The 18,160-nt window shown below is 44.9% G+C and overlaps 1 protein-coding gene across 1 annotated transcript in view; it reads right to left on the reverse strand.

Annotated features, from left to right (window-relative positions):
- Nucleotides 1-9,919, reverse strand: part of ETV6 (ets variant 6) — a 36,280-nt gene extending 26,361 nt beyond the window's left edge. Inside the window, exon 1 of the mRNA XM_008577325.1 lies at nucleotides 9,788-9,919. Within this exon, the coding sequence (XP_008575547.1) occupies nucleotides 9,788-9,812 (25 nt within the window). The 5' untranslated portion in view covers nucleotides 9,813-9,919. The remainder of the gene's footprint in view (nucleotides 1-9,787) is intronic.
- Nucleotides 9,920-18,160: the final 8,241 nt, after the last annotated feature.

An 18,160-nucleotide genomic window follows, 5' to 3' on the forward strand; every position in this document is an offset into this window, starting at 1 on the left:
CGGCTCCCGCTCACTGGCTGAGCGAGGCGTGGGAGCAACACCGAGGTTTGCAATCCCGTTGCCGGTCCCTGGTCTGGTACGGGGGCAACACTGAGGGTTGCGATCCGTTGCCGGACACGGAAAAAGACAAAAGACAAAAAAATAAAAAAAATAAAATAAAAAGCATATTAAGGTTTAAAAATACTTAAGAATGATGAAGACCATGTACTGAAAAATCCCATTTCCTGAATCGATTTCCCGTCTTACAAATCTTACAACGGACACAGGCGTTGGTCTGTAATCTAGTTACCTGCAGGCTTTCTTTGATGTCCTGGGCTTCAAGGCTCAGTGAGAGGGTGTGCACTCCCGTCTTACAAATCTTACAACGGACACAGGCGTTGGTCTGTAATCTAGTTACCTGCAGGCTATCTTTGATGTCCTGGGCTTCAAGGCTCAGTGAGAGGGTGTGCACTCAGGGCGAGCCTTAGGAAGTCTGGGAGGACCAGGAGAGGAAGAACTTTCATGCCAAGGGTAAAGAGGAACTGATGCAATGTCCTGGAGAGGTTTCACTCTCTGCTCCTGCCCAGATCTTTGGGAACAATGAAGGAGGGAGAGTGTTCTGGATAATCCAACTCAGATTTTACTTTTGACTCAGGATCCAGGCAGGAACAGGACTTGTAGGAGCTTGATTTATTTATTTCTCTGCAGACACCACTCAAAGAGGAAGTACTTGATGAAGCTGATAACATTAATGGTAGAGAACTGGATCCGAGGGTATTTAATTCCAGGCTCCTGGTGGTCTGGGCACAACCACTGTCAAGGCTGAAAGGCCTACAATGAGACCTTCTGAGCTTTGTTTCGGTTTGCAAAGCATGCACCCACGGACAGAGTGGGCTATGACGTTCCTACCCTGCTGCCTGCTGCCTCTGTTATTATAAGTTGGCAGCAGGGTATGGAAACTTACACGACCAGAGCCGGCAGGCAGAGAAGCTCCGGACACAGGAAATGCACTGAGCGTACAGTGGGTGCATTAAATCCCCCAGATGTAGGAGTCTTCTGTCTAAAACAAGAAGATTTTTTTGGTCTGGCCTTGATGTCTGGGTTTGTTCTTGGTGAGTTGCCCAGCTGGAAAACCGGGAAATTATCCACATTGCCCTCATTCTGCAAGTCGTGATATGGGAGGGAAATACACAAGGAAGAGGGAGGGAAAGCCACACATGCTTAGTGCAGGCACAGACGGAGGGAGGAACAAAGACCGAGGACTGGGAGGGAACTGTCATTCTGGTTGGAAGTGTCTTCTAACCCCAGCCGTTCTCTCTGTAGACCTCTTTTTGGGGCTCTTTTCTCACTACCAAACAGCCCCAAATAAATCAGAAATTTAAATGTGATACTTAAAAAAAAATCTGATTTCTCATCCTCTTTCCTTTCACTTATTAGAAAAGTTTCTCTATTTAAAATTCATCAAAATCTGACCCGATTTCATCATGTTATAAATAATAAATACTTAGTAAGCCTAAAAACTAACTGCCTTTGGTGAACATCATGGGTTTTGAGTGGGAAGTTTCCAGGGTTGAGCAAAGGCTATGGTCGAGTTTCCACCCACACACCAGGATCACAGCTGCACCATCGTGCTGTCCCTGAGGCCAAGGATGATGATCAGAGAAGACGGTGGTCGGGGGGTGCACAGCCAGGCCCAGCGGGTGACTCTCCTTGGTACACTGTGCCTCACGTTCTTCCAGGAGGGACCGAATCCCAGCACAGCTTTGTAAAAGACTAGTGGGAACTAGGAATGATTTAAATAGCTACACAAAAATGAATTCAAAGTACATTTCATATACACACTCAAGTTCTCTTACTCCCATTATGGGCTGAACTGTGTCCCTCCAAATTCATATGCTGAAGTTCTAACCCCACCCAAGTACTTCAGAAGGTGACCTTATTTCGAAAGAGGTTCCTAGCAGATGTAATTAAAGATGAGGTCATTGTTACCATCCAATATGACTGGTGTCCTTATAAAATGGGGGCTTTGGACACAGAAACATGCACACAGGAAGAAGGTCCTGTGAAGATGAAGGCAAAGATCTCCAAGCCAAGGAATGCCAAAGACTGCCAGCACAGCACCAGAAGCTAGCCAAGGGGCACGGACATCCTCCCTCGCAGCCCTCAGAAGGAACCAACCCTGGTAGTACTTTGATCACAGACTTGTAGTCTCCAGAACTGTGAGATAATAAATTTCTATCGTTGAAGGCATCCAGTTTGTACTACTTTGTTACAGCAGCCCTAGCAAACAAATACTGCCCCCCACCCCCCACCCCAGTCCCTTCCCATGAGTGCAGCCTCTGCTTGGTTTGGAAACCTTCCACTGACCCCTTCCTGCCCATGTCAGCCTATTCATCTCAACAAGTTGCCAATGTCACTCAATCTCTTGTAGGGCCTGATAAGAAAACCATCCAAGTTTGGAGTGTATGATTCACATATGTTTGAAGTCCTAAAAACAATAAACCCTGTAAATAAATCCTAGAATTTTACAGTCACTGGATGAATGGAGCTGAAAGAAACCAAGTGGGTAACTTGTAGGACTCTGAGCCTTCATTCTCATTATCACCGGCCCCCAACAGGCTGCCCTAACCTGTACGGATCAATACAGGGAGCGCTGTATATGCAAATCTGCACGCTATAAACCATCTTGCTCTCTGCAGGCAGTACAGGAAAGTCTCCCTGGTTTCAATAAAGCCCCACAAAAGAAATCAAGAGATCGGATTTCAAATGAGACAATTAGACCTATGGGAGTAAACCTCTCAATCATCTACAGGGACTAGGGTCAGGGTGGCACACAGATAAGGCAGAGGAGTCCTGGAGTGGGGAAAGAGCAAGATAAGCCCTTAACAGAGGGCTTCCTTCCCTAGAAGTGAAATCCAGCTGCCCCTCGTCCCCTTATCTCAAAGGGATCTGATGGCATTTCCCTAGAGGTAAAAGGAAGTTTCTTGGAGACTTCCTGCCTATCTTGGGAGAGTTATTCATGCATATTAGGGATCTCTTACCCCTAAAAACTTCCAACAGAGCTAGCTAGCCCTAGGGCTAAAAGCAGCTTCTAGGCCGATGGAGGAAGCTGGGGGAGGCAGGGACAGTGGGTGGGTCCCCCCTGAAGTAGACTGAGGGCCCAGATAAGATGCACAGTCCAGTGCTCCCACACTTTACTGCAGCAAACAAATGCTGCAACAGCGGCAAGGGTCAAAGGTAAAAGGTCATGCTGTCCTAGGTCCTGAAAGGCAGGAGGCAAAGAAGGAAAAAAAGGTCCTAGAAAGGACAAGAGAAATACAGAAGAGTGGAATGAGGCTTGGTAAGCGGGAAAAGGTGCTAGCTGGTGCCCCAGAGGCTCTGCTACCTGGGAGAACAGGAAGTCAAGACCTGGGCCTGCTCTTCTTCTGGTGGGACCTCTCATTATCTGCTGCTAGAATCACAGAATAGAAAGGGCACAGAAAGGTTAATCTTCTAGTTCTTAAATGTGAGAGGAGACAGGCAGAAGTTTAATAGAGAGGTGCAAAGGGGTCAGGGAGAACCCACCCCATGTGCCAGGTACTATGAGGTAATATAAACCGCAAGCAGTACTCACCTCCACACGGAATGTGTTCCGGAAGGAACGAAGACCAGCACTGGACATGTGTTTTCCCATAGAAATTATGCTAGCAACGGTGCCTGGTTAATCCATTAAAGTGTTGAAGGATAATGACAAGGGTGGGCAAGAGGCCTTGCCTGCGTATGGGATGCACAAATGTGGTGTTTGCATGCAGATGCAATAATGACAACGGTTAAGAAAACTGGAATTGGAAGTAAGAAAAAAACCCAACTACTGCACAACACCGTGAATATACTTAACACTACTGAACTGCACACGTAAAAATGGTTAAGAATGTAAATGTTACATTATGCGTATTCTACCACAATTAAAAACTTATAAAAAAGAAGGAAAAAACGCAATTAAAAAATGATAAGAAATATCGAATAATAATAATGAATAACATTTACGAGTGCTGGCTCTCTGATAAGTGCTGTTCTAGGGGCATTTCCCGTATTAACTGATTTGTTACCCTAAGAGACGGGTACTGTGATTTTCCTTCTCTCTGATAAGTGCTGTTCTAGGGGCATTTCCCGTATTAACTGATTTGTTACCCTAAGAGACAGGTACTGTGATTTTCCTTCTTTTACAGATTTTATTTTCCTTCTTTTTACAGACACAAGGAAGTTAAGTAACTTGCCTAGCGTCACACAGCTGATAAACTGGGAAGATGGGATTTGAACCCAGGAGGTCTGGATCCAGAGCACACACATGCACTGTTACATTTCTGGCTCCAACACATACGACACAGCTAAAATGCACAGCAAAGATGTCAAACCCCAGCCGATGGCCTCCTGACGCCTTCAGTCATCAACACAATTCCAGCAGGACTAGGGAATCAGGGTGATTTTTACAACAACGAGTAACACAATGCGGCCTGAGCAGCTACAAGCTTCATCTACCTGGTGCCTGCTCAGCAGCTGTAATGAGGGGCTGGCTTTCAAGCAGTGACCTGCACCAAGGGCCGGTCCCCAACGGGGATGCAGCCCACACCTCTGCTCTCAGAAGCCAGTGCTTGCATCAGAACCGCGTTTCTCATGGGCTGGGAGAGTCTCATCACGCTAAGCCTGCTCATCCTGGGGGGGTCAAGCATCCATCCGTAAGGGTTCATTCAGTCCAATTTAGTATGAGTTTTCAACATCATGAACCAAAGACATATTTTGGGGTCTCAAAAGTTATTTTGTTTAAATTTGGCAGTCCCATAAGCAGGAGTGCTGGTAACCTGCTGCACTGTACCCGTCGGGTGACCTGAAAACTGCCTTGGCATCTAATCTCCATACTTCTACTCATCTTTGATTCATCCTCCCTATTTTCAGGACATCTGCACAACAAAAATTTATAAAAATGTTATTTCTGTTTGCTCATTCATGCTGCAGTGGAATGAACACAGGCGTTGGAGTCAGCCCTGACTGGGTTTAAACCTTAGCTTTGCTACTTGATTTGGGGTCATCTATAAAGTGGCAATAATAATATTACCTTCTTTATTGGGTGGTTGTGAAGATTAAGTGATTCAAACATTTAAGATCTTAGAACAGGGTGCAGGACCCAATATGTGTTAGCTATTATTTTATTATGAAGCAGATCCACATATCCCATCTTCTTTAATTATCTCATTAAAATAGTATAAGATTTCATTTCTTCAAAGCAGTCTTTGGGCACTTGGGTTTGGTGGTGGTAGTGATGGTGGGGGGGTAATATTCCCCGCAACAAAGAAATCATATAAATAAAATTTCTCTGGGCCATTGCATGATGCATGCCACCCTCCCCATCCCCCACAAAATGAGTCCTCTCTATTATCCGGGCCATTCCCATGTGCTAGTTGTAAGGAAAATTGAGATCAACAGTATATCAATGCCCCAAATTTCTCATCATCACTTGTAATTTCCATGTTCACCTTGAAGCAAAGAGCTGCACCAGAGCAGAGCTGCCACCTTAAAACTGCGTCCGCTGTTGCAGAAGCAATCATGGCATTATGTGTGTAAATATCTCCAATTAAAGTGATTAAAAATTACCTCCCATAGTCTCTTAGAAAGGGCATCGGAAAGGATGGGACTGAGAGTTGAAATGATAGGAGGGTCCCCCCCAGGGATGTTTGAGACACACAGATCTTGTTCCCTCTCCCTACAGATTGTGCACATGTCCCGTCCTATGTGGATTGTTCTGCACAGCCGGCCCCATTCGGAGACTTTAGCCCAGACTGGAAGCTGATTTTATATCGCCCAATCACCTTTTAGGGAACTATTTCTCAAGTAGTTCCACTACCAAAGAACTAGTAGTGATTGAATATATATCTTGGGGACAAAGCCTTTCTTTGAAAAGGAGTTAAAGTAAGTTATTCTAAAAGTAACTGATTTTGGAACCTAAGGTATCAAAAGAAGTTGTTACTACAACTGTGAGTGACAAAATAATTTTATAATCACTTGCTGGTCTGAAATTTCTAAAGATGTTTTGCTTTCTGGGTTTTGTGAAAAAAGTAGTATGATTGTTTATTTTCTCTCCTTGCTACCTACCTACTGACCTACCATGTAATTCATATTGTGCAGACAAAATGAGTCATAACAGTCAAAGAAAAGGAACCCACTTAAACTGAGCTTTTTACCATGAAATAAGCGAATGACGCTACCCTTGGTTTGACCACTGAGAGTGGCAATATTATCAGATGTTCTCAGTAAGGTGAGACATATGGGAAGAAAAGAGATTTTCTGTTTCTGAGCAACACCAGGCAGGACACTGTTATGATTTTCTAGATTTTAGTTGCTAAGACCCTGAGGTCTTCATATCACCCAGAGAGACTCAGACATCTCAGATATAACGTGAGGATTTTAGAGATGTAAGAGATGTTGGAGAACATTTAGTCTACAACCCCATCTTACAACTGGGGAATCTGAGAGCCAGAGAAATGAGCAACTTAGCCTTCATGATTTGTTCTGGCAGATTAGAGGATCAGAACCTGGTTTCTGAGTTCCAGATCTCATCCTTCAAAAAAATTATACACACATATGTACACACACACACATTCCAGTTGGTCTGGGATGGTTCTGGCATGCCTGTTGTCCTGGCTTATTTATTAATGGAGCCCTGTGTCATTGTCTTAAGTGTCTCAGTATGGATGAAAATCGTAGGGTTAACCTAATTATATGATACTGTCCTCCCTTCCCATAAATAATAAGGGAAGAGCATGGAAATGCTGGCTTTCTTACATGGAGGTGGAAATCTTTGCTCAAGGCATAACACTATTTCAGAACAGAGTACATCATAGAGATAATGAATGTTTACAAAATAAAGAGTATGAATTAGTGTGATCCCCCTCCTCTCCCATCAGGGCATGGAGGGGAACCTCTGAGCTACACAGGCTTCCTGGCTTCTGATGCTGCCATGCAGCAGCTAGTAAGGAAGGTGAGATTTCAATATGATGTACTCATGAAGTATTTGTTGGGAACTGTTGCTAGATTGAACAAGACACATTTGTACTGTGATATAATTTCCTGTTGTGAAATTGTAGATGTCTGAACTGGTGAAGCTGGTGGCTGTGATGGGTGAAGCTACAGGGGCCGAATGAAGCCTGCGTGTGCGCTTCAGTCTGCACGCCTCACCTCACCAGGCTGCTCAGGTGCCGAGGTGGGCCTCTCTGGAAGGGGTGCTGCACTCTCCTTCCGTTCTGCCATTCATTGACATGTACACATGTATCTGTGCCAAGTCAATGGGCCAACATACTCTTACATGGTACTGTATCCCTGATTATGTAAATTAAATCATTGGGGAAGTAGTATTTGATATGCATAATTTCATTTTACAGATTTTGTTTTTTCCAGGACAAGATCTTTCTGTATGTTAACATCAATCATCTGTTGCCCTTCTCAATGAAATATAACAGTATTGATTTAGAGACAATTCAGATTGAGCTAGGGGTTTTTTTTCTTTCTGGTGGAGAAGCAGAGAGAAAAGGTGGCTGGAGGTAGGGAATTTGTACAGACCCCTTCACCTCTCTTGCCATCAAGGGCACTGCTGTATCTGAAAATCTGGGGGAGGGACAGCTCTTCACATCACCTCTGTGCCCTGAACAGCTCTTCTCACTGGATACCCCCTGATGAAGACCTACACTTCCCCTCTGGTTGTGCCTACCTGTTCATCTGAATAGGCAAAGGAGCAGGGCATGTCTTCCAGATTTTGCTTCATGGCCGTCAGCCTTAAGGAATGGTCTCTGAGTGTGCGCTACTTTTAAGAGCTGGGTCTGAAGCAGAGCTAACTGGTCCGCAGGGCAATGAAGCCTTAACCTTGGCCTCATTAGCTCCATTCTCTCACCTGCAGAGCTCATCACCCTGACGTCATAACACTGAGGGCACAGCTCATTACAGCCTATGCGTTGGCACATCTGTATTTACTTGGGTTGAGAGTGGCTCTCAGAGTAAGCCAGTTTTCTCTACTGATGAGCTCCTGCAAATGAGAACAATGACAAACACGCCTACTTGTGAGTCAAATCAGGACAAGAGGAAAGGAGGAAGCGCTTGTGACGAGGTGAGACCGTAAGCCTCCAATCACATTTGGGAATAAAAAGGGAATAGAAATTCCAAGTGGAATTTTTTTTTTTTTTAAAATAATGAGAGAAAGAGAGAAAAAAACCCCATCTCACACCCTCTGTATCTGGAAAGGCAGGCTACGTAATATAATGCTTGCCTTAATGTCAAGCTTCAGTAAACCCACCTCCTTTCTCTGTGTGGCTGTTGGCTATTATGCAAGCTGGAAATGTTCATGGCAGGAAGAGCAAAGGAACGTAAAAACCGAATTAGGGGAGGAGGGCAGCTGCTAAATTTAGCAAGGGTAAAGCTAGGGGAGGAAAGGATGAGAGAAAGAGGCAGGGAGCATGCAAGAAATGCTCGTTTATTCTCCATCACGGAAGCGTGGGGACCTGCTGTGAAATGTTTGGCACAAGGAGACGACATCGGTTGTCTGGAGTCAGGCTCTTTTGTGAAGTGTTAGTTAAGAAAACAAAAAACCTCTCATTTTAAAATTTGCCAGTAACAAAACAAAAATATTAGCCCTGTCCTTGGGGAAGATCAATCAATTTAAGGAAGTACCCCCATGGACCAGGGTTTTAGGTCCCTTGTAACCTGTTCCTAAGGAGGAGTCCACGTGAAAAAGTACTGCCACGCATCTGCACTCTGTCATCCGACCAGTCTGGGCAGGAGGACATCGACATAATGACCCTCGGAGGCACAACTCGTCACCGAATGCTACTCTACCTACACTCAGCTGTTCGATGGAACGGCGCTCAACTGTTTCTGCACCCAAACACCTACTTTGGAACTATGTCCAGGGCCACATTCCAATTCTGGTCTTCCATTTTCTACCAACGACTTTACGACTACTGTGAACTCAAGAGCAGAGCAGCAACTGGGACATCTGAAATAAGCCCTGCCAGGGAGTCCACGCTGATAACCCTTTGGTGCATGATGCAGAGAGCCTGAGTGAATGCAAGTTCACAGGGTTTGGGTCCCCCCCAGCTTTGATTACCCCCCTGCTCAAACACCTTCAATGACTCCCCATTATGTTCCTCTGTATTAAAAATCAAAGTTCTCCACCTTCTGGTTCAATCTAACCTCCCTGGACTAGCTCTGCAATGGCAAAATGCTGATCACTGTTGAAGCAGGGTGATGGTTCACAGGGGTTTGTTTATTCTCTCTGAGGTGTGTTTGTAATGTTTCATAATAAAAGGGTGGGCGGGGGCAGAGAAGCTCTACAGTGCATGTCCTCTGACTGCTCTTGACACCAAGGTCTTACCCCACCTTCACAGCATCTTCTCTGCTGGAATGTGTTCCACTTTATCCGTACTTATCAGAACCCTGCTGGACTTCAAAGAATCCTCCAGAGCCCCCTCCCCTTTGAAGCTGACCCTGCTTCTTGTACCTGGATGTAATCTCCCCTTCCACCTCCCTTTTTGGCCCCATGTATTACAGTTATGCTTTCTACTCATGTGTATATCCATTGCACTGCTTCACTTAGGCTGTGAGCTTCAGAGAACCAGGCGTATCCATTGAGGCCTTCCCCCAGTGCCTTATACATAGTAAGCACTCAGTAAATGTTTGCTGAATGAAAAATGAATCACACAAAAGACAACAGCTTCATCAAGTTAACAAGTAAACCTCCTGGATTTGTCTAAACCTCAGGCAAGGAAAGAGACGCCTCCTCCAGTACCTTCGTCGTGGTTCTGATGCAGCATGACCTCCGGCTGGGTGTGTATAGAGTTTCCAGGGTGGAAGAACGGTGAAAAAAGGATCCTGGGTTTCCTCTGCTTCAGAATATGCTGAAGGAGTTCATAAAGCACATCACCTGGGAAGAAGAAGAAACGGGAATACTTTATTCAACAATGACTTAGTGAGCTTGAGCCGTGTGCCTGGCACTGGACTGAGGATATCATGACGAGCAAAACAGGTGTGCTGCCCACCCCGTGGAGTCCTGTCCTTAAAGGGGACAGGACGCAGCGCTTGAAACTCAAAAGGTGAGAGCCATGGCATTATTTGAATCAAACTTTTTTGACTATAAAAGTTATGTACAAAAAAAGCTAAAAAATGCAGAAAACCAGGAAGAAATCAAAAACCACCTATAATCTTATCACTAGCAGCAGGAAGCCCTGTTAATGCTATCTTTAGCTATACAGTTAGAATCAGGCTTTTAATAGTTTAGTATCTTCTTATTTTTCTTCCACATTAGGTTTTGAAGACTTTCTCACATTACTGAACTGCTTCAGTAGCTGCACAATAATAGCCCATCAGAGGGATACACCAGACCTTATTGGAACTTTAAATTGTCCCAATCTATTGCTATTACTTTTGTAGAAATATCCCTTTTATCTCTATCTTTGCTTGCTCTTTATTCAAAGAAGAATTACAAATTTGTTAAGTATGAACATTTTTAATGTCCCAATGACAACTCATAGATTTGTCATAGAAATCGTCCCCACAGAGAAAAATATGCCTTTCTAATGCACCCCAATCCCAGGCAGAAGAAGAATAAATACAAAAAAAATTCACAAGTCTGGTCAGAGGTGCTGACTACCAAAGGTGCTCTACAAGGAACTAGCACATTCTGGGATGCTTTCCTTCTTTAAAAATACATAAAGGCATTGCCCCAAGATTCTGTAATCCCTAGAAAATTATCTTGAGATGTCAGTCCCTTGCAGAAGATGGTGGGGGCAGGTTTGGGCAGGGGGCCCTCTGTTCTGATATATTTGGTATTTGAAGTGTTCATGGAGTGGTTAATTAGCAAAAAAAAAAAAACCCCAAAACAAAACCTGTCATGATCTTGTCCCACCCATCTGGCTTAGATCCAAGTTCAAAATGCAGGTGGGTGCCTCAAAAACCCTTTAGGGGTGGGTGATTAATCTTTAAAATACCACAGGCCTCTGACTGTCCTCCCACACCCTTCCCCACATACAGATAGGGAGTCAACAATTGTACCAGACAATGGACCTTTGTCTCTAATTTTAGCCATTTGTAACAGATACTTTAATTAACAACTTAATTTAACTGCATATTTTGGGGCTGTAGATATTACTATATTATTTTTTCTTCTAAACTCAGCATGAACCTGAGAAACGTTTCATGTTAATTTCTTTCTTTCTGCAAACCTCCGATCCTCTACCAAGTGCACCAAATGCAGTCCCATGGATACCGTATTTTAAGCGATTCCTGAGGGAACCTTGTATCTTTGCTTTGACTTTATTCCTTCCTCTGCCTTTGAATTTTGGTTGCTATTAGTATAACTTACTGCCACTGCTTACTATTATGATTAAATAAAGTAAAAGACTTCAAAGATCTGAAGACATCATGTCTGTTGGGTATTTCACTAAAAGGAGATGGGCAGGAAGATGCAGAAGTATTCTGAATCAGACTTTTGAAAATCTTGTGTGTAAGGTAGAATCATGGCCCACATGATTGCACTTTAGAGCTGAGAAGTGCTTCAGAACTCATGGAATCCAAATCTAGTAGTCATGGTGATGTCTCTGATGAGATGGGGAGACGGCGCCTGAAATACAGTCCTATTTTAATGATTCATATTTTAATCTCATACAAAAATAAGTCCCTAATCAACACTTTGTTTCTCTTGGTTTAGTGTAATGTCTTCCTGAACTTTTCCTAATATACATGGCCTCACATTTGCTGGGCTTAATCCTGTGCGTTTGATCAATGTTTTATTTCGGTAGTATGCAGAATAGAAAACGAAAACATTTAAAAATGTGTTCCTGATGATTACGATTACTAAAAAAAATGGTCAGTAATTAGTGTATCCATTTTGGAAGGGGAGGCCAGGAAATATAAATTTAGTGTCTGGGAGGGTGTTCAACTTCGGTCCCTTCACAGGGCGGGCTGATGTGGCAGTGTGGTGCGCAGATGGCAGAGGCAGGCTGCAGGCTTCAGCCCCGGCTCCTCTGCACCAGCTGACCTTCAGCAAGTCCCTGAACTTCTCTGAAAATGCAGATAACAGCACCGACCTCAGCTGACTCCCGTGTGGGATGAGTGATGGAAACGTCCAGAGTGCCTAGAGCAGGGTCTGGTGAGCCTGCTGCCCCCCGTGGAGGCACTCTGGGCTTGGAAGAGCTCCCTGGTGGGGTGGCTAAAGCAAGGTCTGGAGGGTGGCGGGCCACTTCCTTTTCTGTGTTCTCATTTCTCTGTGTGCACACAGAAGGCGAGGCATTACAGCAGAATGGTAACAGTCTATGCTCTGGAGTCAGACGGGTGCCTCCTCAGGCCCGCCCCTTAACTTCTCTAGGTCTCAGTTTCCTCATCTGTGAAATGGCAATGTTAATGGTATCTACCTTGCAGGACTATTGTGAGGATTCAATGAAGTGATCCATGCAATAAATTCATCACAGCACCAGGCAAAGAGGAAAAGCTCAGTTATCAGTAGCTGCTGCTGTTACCACCACCAGCACTACCATTACTATTATTATTATTTACGAAGTAGTTTGGGACAGATCTGTAGACCCCTAAGGAGGTCTCCCATGCAGGAGTGTCTGGATTATGGTCAGTTTTATGTCCCCCCAGAAAGGGCGAAGAAGGTTGACTGTGACCAGTCTCCCATGGGGCTCTCTGGACACCTCTTTCCAACCTCGTGGACGAACTCCACAGCGGGGCTAGGATGTGCGCTGCCCCACTGTCCCCAGGCCTTCGGTGCTGGCTGGCTTTTGCCTCTCATCCCAAAGCCGGCAAAGGGAGGCAGACTGAGAAGGTTTCTCTCCGAGTGTGCAGGAGAAAGCAGGCAGAGGGGCCAGTCAAGCGGGACTCTGCCAGTTTCAACCGTAAGCCTATTATGAGAACCAGCATGACAACATTCTTAAGTGCCATCCATGAGAAGCATGGACCTGAGGTCCCAGATACTAGGGGACCGAAGAAAAAACTGAATTCTAAGACTCTCGAGTGTGGCCAGAGCTGGATCAGTCCACTCACAGACACGTTTCCTCAGCAACCAGCAGCTCAGGCAGGGAATGCAGCTGGCTGGCCATAAGCACACCACTACCATGGGACGGGAACCAATTTACTGTGCCTGCGCTGTGTGTGCGACTGGCAGTGTGTGCCCAGAGTAACTTGGAATCTTAGACCTAGAGAGGATTCTGCAGATTTCTTAGATTGAAACTCTTCTGCTCACTAAGAGTCCCCCACCTCGCCTTCCCCAGCCAAGAAGTTGCTTTGTCTGAGAACTTCCAGTGATGGGCAGCCAGCCACAGCATAAGCAAACCATTTCTGAACAGCCCTAGTCGATAGAAAGTTCTTCTGTTGAGCTGGAATCTGGCCTCCCCAGCAATCCCCGTACCTTGGTTCTTAGTTTTGGCTTTAGGAATAACACAGAACATGGGTCTTGTCGACAACATTTTTCTAAATAAATGAAGATAACCCTTCCATCCTACTTCACGTTCAGTGTCCCTTAGTAACTCTAACACCCAGCCTTTATACATTATTCAAATCTTCATATATGCAGAAGATCACATCTAAAAAGTAATACTAACTAAAGGATCTCTGAAATAAAGAAGACATTTAAAAATAAGTTGTATTGGGCCAGCCTGATGGCGCACTGCTACAGTGCGCCGTGGTGCTCCCGCTGAGGGTTCGGATCCCACATACAGACCGGTTCCCGCTCACTGGCTGAGCGAGGTGTGGGAGCAACACCGAGGGTTGCGATCCCGTTGCCGGTCCCGGTCCGGTACGGGCGCGACACTGAGGGTTGCGATCCGTTGCCGGACACGAAAAAAGACAAAAAAGGAAAAAAAAAATAAGTTGTATTTATTTGCCTATTGGAACTAAAGAGCATGAGTTATAGAATTGTAAGAGAGGTCTTCAAAATGTTCATGGAAGGATTCGTATTTTCTTTTAATTCAATTTTTCTGAACTTTTTGAAGGACCTTTGTGTATCTAACTTAGCTAAGACTATTGGCTTAAATTGAAAGGTACTTTTCAAAAAATGCTTAACCCATCTGAATCTTGATAAATCTTCTCTGTCTTCCCAGAAAAGAGATAACTAGTACCAACTAGTGCTTCTATTATGTTAAGCAACAAAGCCAAGGTTCCAATCAAGGGACTGTAGCTTTTGCTAGTTCCTCGGTATATCTTCACGCACACATGCACAGTTCATGTGCACACACAGACGTGCACAGGTGGATTTGTCATGAAACTAGTGAGCTTCAGGGCCTTTTACCTGCACAGGTCCCTGCACAGAGTCTTAGAAATATCTGTATTCCCCCACGTTATAAGCTTCAGACCCATAAAACATAGCTATACTCCTAGGTGCAGGCTCACATGCACACACAGAAACGAAACACACATACTTTTTTGTACTGGTGATCTTGACACGAAAAACCAGACACCCACTTTCAGAATCCTAAATTCTATTACTTTACTGCAATTCGTTTCAAACAGATACTAGAAAGAGGGGACAATACTGCTGCAACCTGCGTCATCGATCTCACCAGTGTCTGAAGACTAACAACATACAGATGCTATTTGGGGGTTTAAATTTCTTTACGTTATTCTTTTTGTTTTTTGGGGGTTTTTTTTTTGGTGCTTGGCCAGTACAGGGAACTGAACCCTTGACCTTGGTGTTATCAGCACCACGCTCTAACCAAGTCAACCAATCGGCCAGGTACTCTAATTTTAGAGGAAAGAACTCAGGTTCTGGAGCAAGGCAGTCCCATGTTTGAATCCTGGTTCTTCAGCTGCCTGCTGTTAGGCAAACTGTTTTTTCTCTTTGAACCTTAGTTCAAGGCTCACTTCAGTATTCTTTTCTGCAAAAAGAGAATAATGCACAGACTTGGCAGGTCTGTTGCGAGGATTAAATGAGATGATATGTACAAAGCACCTGCCCCACATCTACCATAATATATGCTCAATAGATGGTATCTCTTGTGGTTATGATAATTATTAACAGATGTGTATCAAAAAATCTGGCAAAGAAACCTATTATCGGGCCGGCCCGGTGGCGCACTGCTACAGTGCGCCGCTTGGGAAGCGTGGTGGCGCTCCCGCCGAGGGTTCGGATCCCACATACAGACCGGTTCCCGCTCACTGGCTGAGCGAGGTGCAGGTGCAACACCGAGGGTTGTGATCCCGTTGCCGGTACACTGAGGGTTGCGATCCGTTGACGGACACGAAAAAAGACAAAAAAAAAAAAAAAGAAAAAAAAGAAACCTATTATCTTTGTTTCAGTACTTTTGTATTTAAATCACATGCATAAGTTTTACAAAGTCACATTCATAGACATAGAATTTTTTTTCCAGTTGAAGTCATTTCACATAGACAGTTCTAGTTTGCAGTCATCTCTCTCACAGTAACCTACCCTCCCAACCCCCTTCACAGTTGTATCTTCAACCTCTTTCTTTGGATTTCTTCTCTTTAGCATTTAAACAGTTTTAAGTCTTTCCTGTCTACACACACACACACACCCTCGCCCTCATCTTCCCCTGCAGGTACTGCTCCCATTTCCCCGAGGAGCCGTCCAACTCTTATCTCCACTTCTTCACCTTCCATTTGGTTTCCACTCCAACCGTCTTCCAAGCCGCTCTTGCTGAGGTCACATTTCCCTGTTGTCAATCCTGGAGAACTGCCTAATGTCTCAGCAACACACATCACTGGTAATGACTACCTCCCCCCTCTTACAACACTTTGGAGATTTTCCTCCTATCTCTCTGCTCTTCCTCCTTCTCCAGCTCTTCAATGTTAAGGTTCCCAAAGGTTCCCACAAGCCTTTCCCCCTGGGCAGTCTCATCCACTCCCATAGCTTGTCTGTGCTCAATCTACTCCTGCCAGGCACGTCTTCTGAACTCCAGAATCACATTCAGTTACCTCCTAGGTCCTTCCTCTTGGATGTCACGCAGGCACCACACATTTAGTGTACTTAACACAAAAGTCTTTATATGCCACGTGGTATTCCCCAGTTCAGTAAATGCTCAGTTGATCAGTCCAGAAACTTCAGAGTAATCTTTTACCCCTCTCTCCTTCTCATCTAACATCCAGTTGGTCACCATGACTGCCTTTAAATATTCCTTGAATCATCCCCTTCTCTGCTGGTGCCAGCTTAGTTCAAGTCCCCACCATTGCTCCCAGACTCCAGCCAAACACGCTGTAGTGGATTGAATTATGTCCCTGCAAAACTCTCTGAAGCTTGAATTGTGTCCCCTGAGTTTTATGTATTAGAAACTGTGACTGTTAAGAGGGTGGGAGATCCTATTATGGTAAGTGAAAGGTGGAGCCTTGAAGAGGTGATTGGATTGTAGGACCATGCAGTAGTAAATGGATTAAAAATGGCGGTCAGGGGCGTGGTTCTGAGGGCTTTAAAAGAAGAGGAGAGTGTGCCTTTTGCTCTCTCTGCTTCCACATCTTGCAATGTGAGACCCCTGGGCCACTGTTGCCACCACCAGATGGACTTTAGACTTCCCAGCCTCAGAAACTGTAAGCAATAAGTTTTGTTTTTCTTATAAACCACCCAGTCTCAGGTGTTTCTGTTATAGCAACACAAAATGGACTAATACAGAAAACTGGTACCAGGAGTGGGATGTTGCTTATAACAAATATTTGAAAATGTGGAAATGGCTTTGGAACTGGGTATTAAGGAGAGGCTGGAGGAATTTAGAGGAACAAGCTAGAAAAAGCCTAGCTGCTGGTGGGAGTTTAGAAGACAAGAAGACCAGGGAAAGTTTGGAATGTCTTAGAGACTGGTTATGTGGTGGCGACCAGAATGCTGATGGAAATATGGACGGTAAAGACCATTCTAAGGAGATCTCAGATAGAAATAAGGAGTTTTTCAGAAACTGGGGCAAAGATCACCCTTGCTGTGAACTGGCAAAGAACTTGGCTGCACTGTGTCCCTGCCCTAGGGCTTTGTGGAAGTTGGAACTTAAGAGTTGTGAAACGGAATGTTTGGCAGAAGAAATTTCTAAGCAGCAAAGAATTAAGGAAGTTGCATAGCTACTTGTAACAGCCTACACTGAGTTATGGTGGCAAAGGCACGACCTAAAGCCAGAATTTAAAAAGGAAGCAGAGAGTAAAGATTTAGAAAATTTGCAGCCTGGCCATGTGGTAGAGAAGCAGAGAGCATCTTCAGAAGAAAAATCCAATGGTACTAAGGAGATTAGTGCAAAAGAACAGGATTATCAAGAGAAGTGGGAAAAGGCCCTGAAGGCATTGCAGAAGCCTCTGGGGCCAACCCTCCCATTTCAGGCCCCGAGGCCTAGGTAGACAAAATAGTCTTGGGGAACTGGCCTGAGGCACCCTCCATGGGCTTGCTGCCCAGGTCCTCCTTGGGAAACTGTTCCCCACACCAGCACCCCAGCTGTTTTGGCTGCTTGAACTGTGACTAAGTTGGCCCCAAGTGTGGCTGTACCTGCAGCTTTGGAAAATACAAGCTGGAAGCTTTGGTGGCATCCACATGGTGTTAGGTCTGCAGGATTGAAGAATGCCAGAGCTGTAGAGGCTTGGGAGCCTCCACCCAGATTTCAAAGGATGTATGGAGAAGTCTGGGGACCCAGGAAGAGATCTGTCGCAGGTGCAGAGTCACTGCAGACAGCCTTTGCTAGAGCAATACCAAGTGGAAACGAGGGGTCGGAGTTGCAGCAGAGAAATCCCATCAGTGCCATGTCTGGTGGAGCTGTGAGAGCAGGACCACCATGAAGACCCCAGACCTGTGGAGCTACCAGCATGCAATGCCAGCCTGCAAAAGCTAAAGCATCAACCGAGACCAGGAAAGCCATAGGAGCGGAGCTGCCAGAGGACTTAGGGACCCAACCCTTGTATCAGTGTGCAGAGGACATTGAACATGGAGTCAAGTTACCTGATTCACCAGCCTTGAGATTTAATACCTGCCCTGCTGGGTTTCAGACTTGCTTAGGATCTGTTACACCTTTCTTTTGGCCTATTTCTCCCTTTTGGAATGGGAATATGTACCCTATGTTTGTCCCACCATTGTATCTTGGAGGTAGATAACTTGTATTGATTTCACAAATGGGACTTTGAACTTTGGACTTTTTTTTTTTTTTTTTTTTTTTTTTTTTTTTTTTTCCGTGTCTGGCAACGGATCCCAACC

Source organism: Galeopterus variegatus, unplaced genomic scaffold (assembly GCF_000696425.1).
Source record: "Galeopterus variegatus unplaced genomic scaffold, G_variegatus-3.0.2 Scaffold1492, whole genome shotgun sequence".
Lineage (NCBI taxonomy): Eukaryota > Metazoa > Chordata > Mammalia > Dermoptera > Cynocephalidae > Galeopterus > Galeopterus variegatus.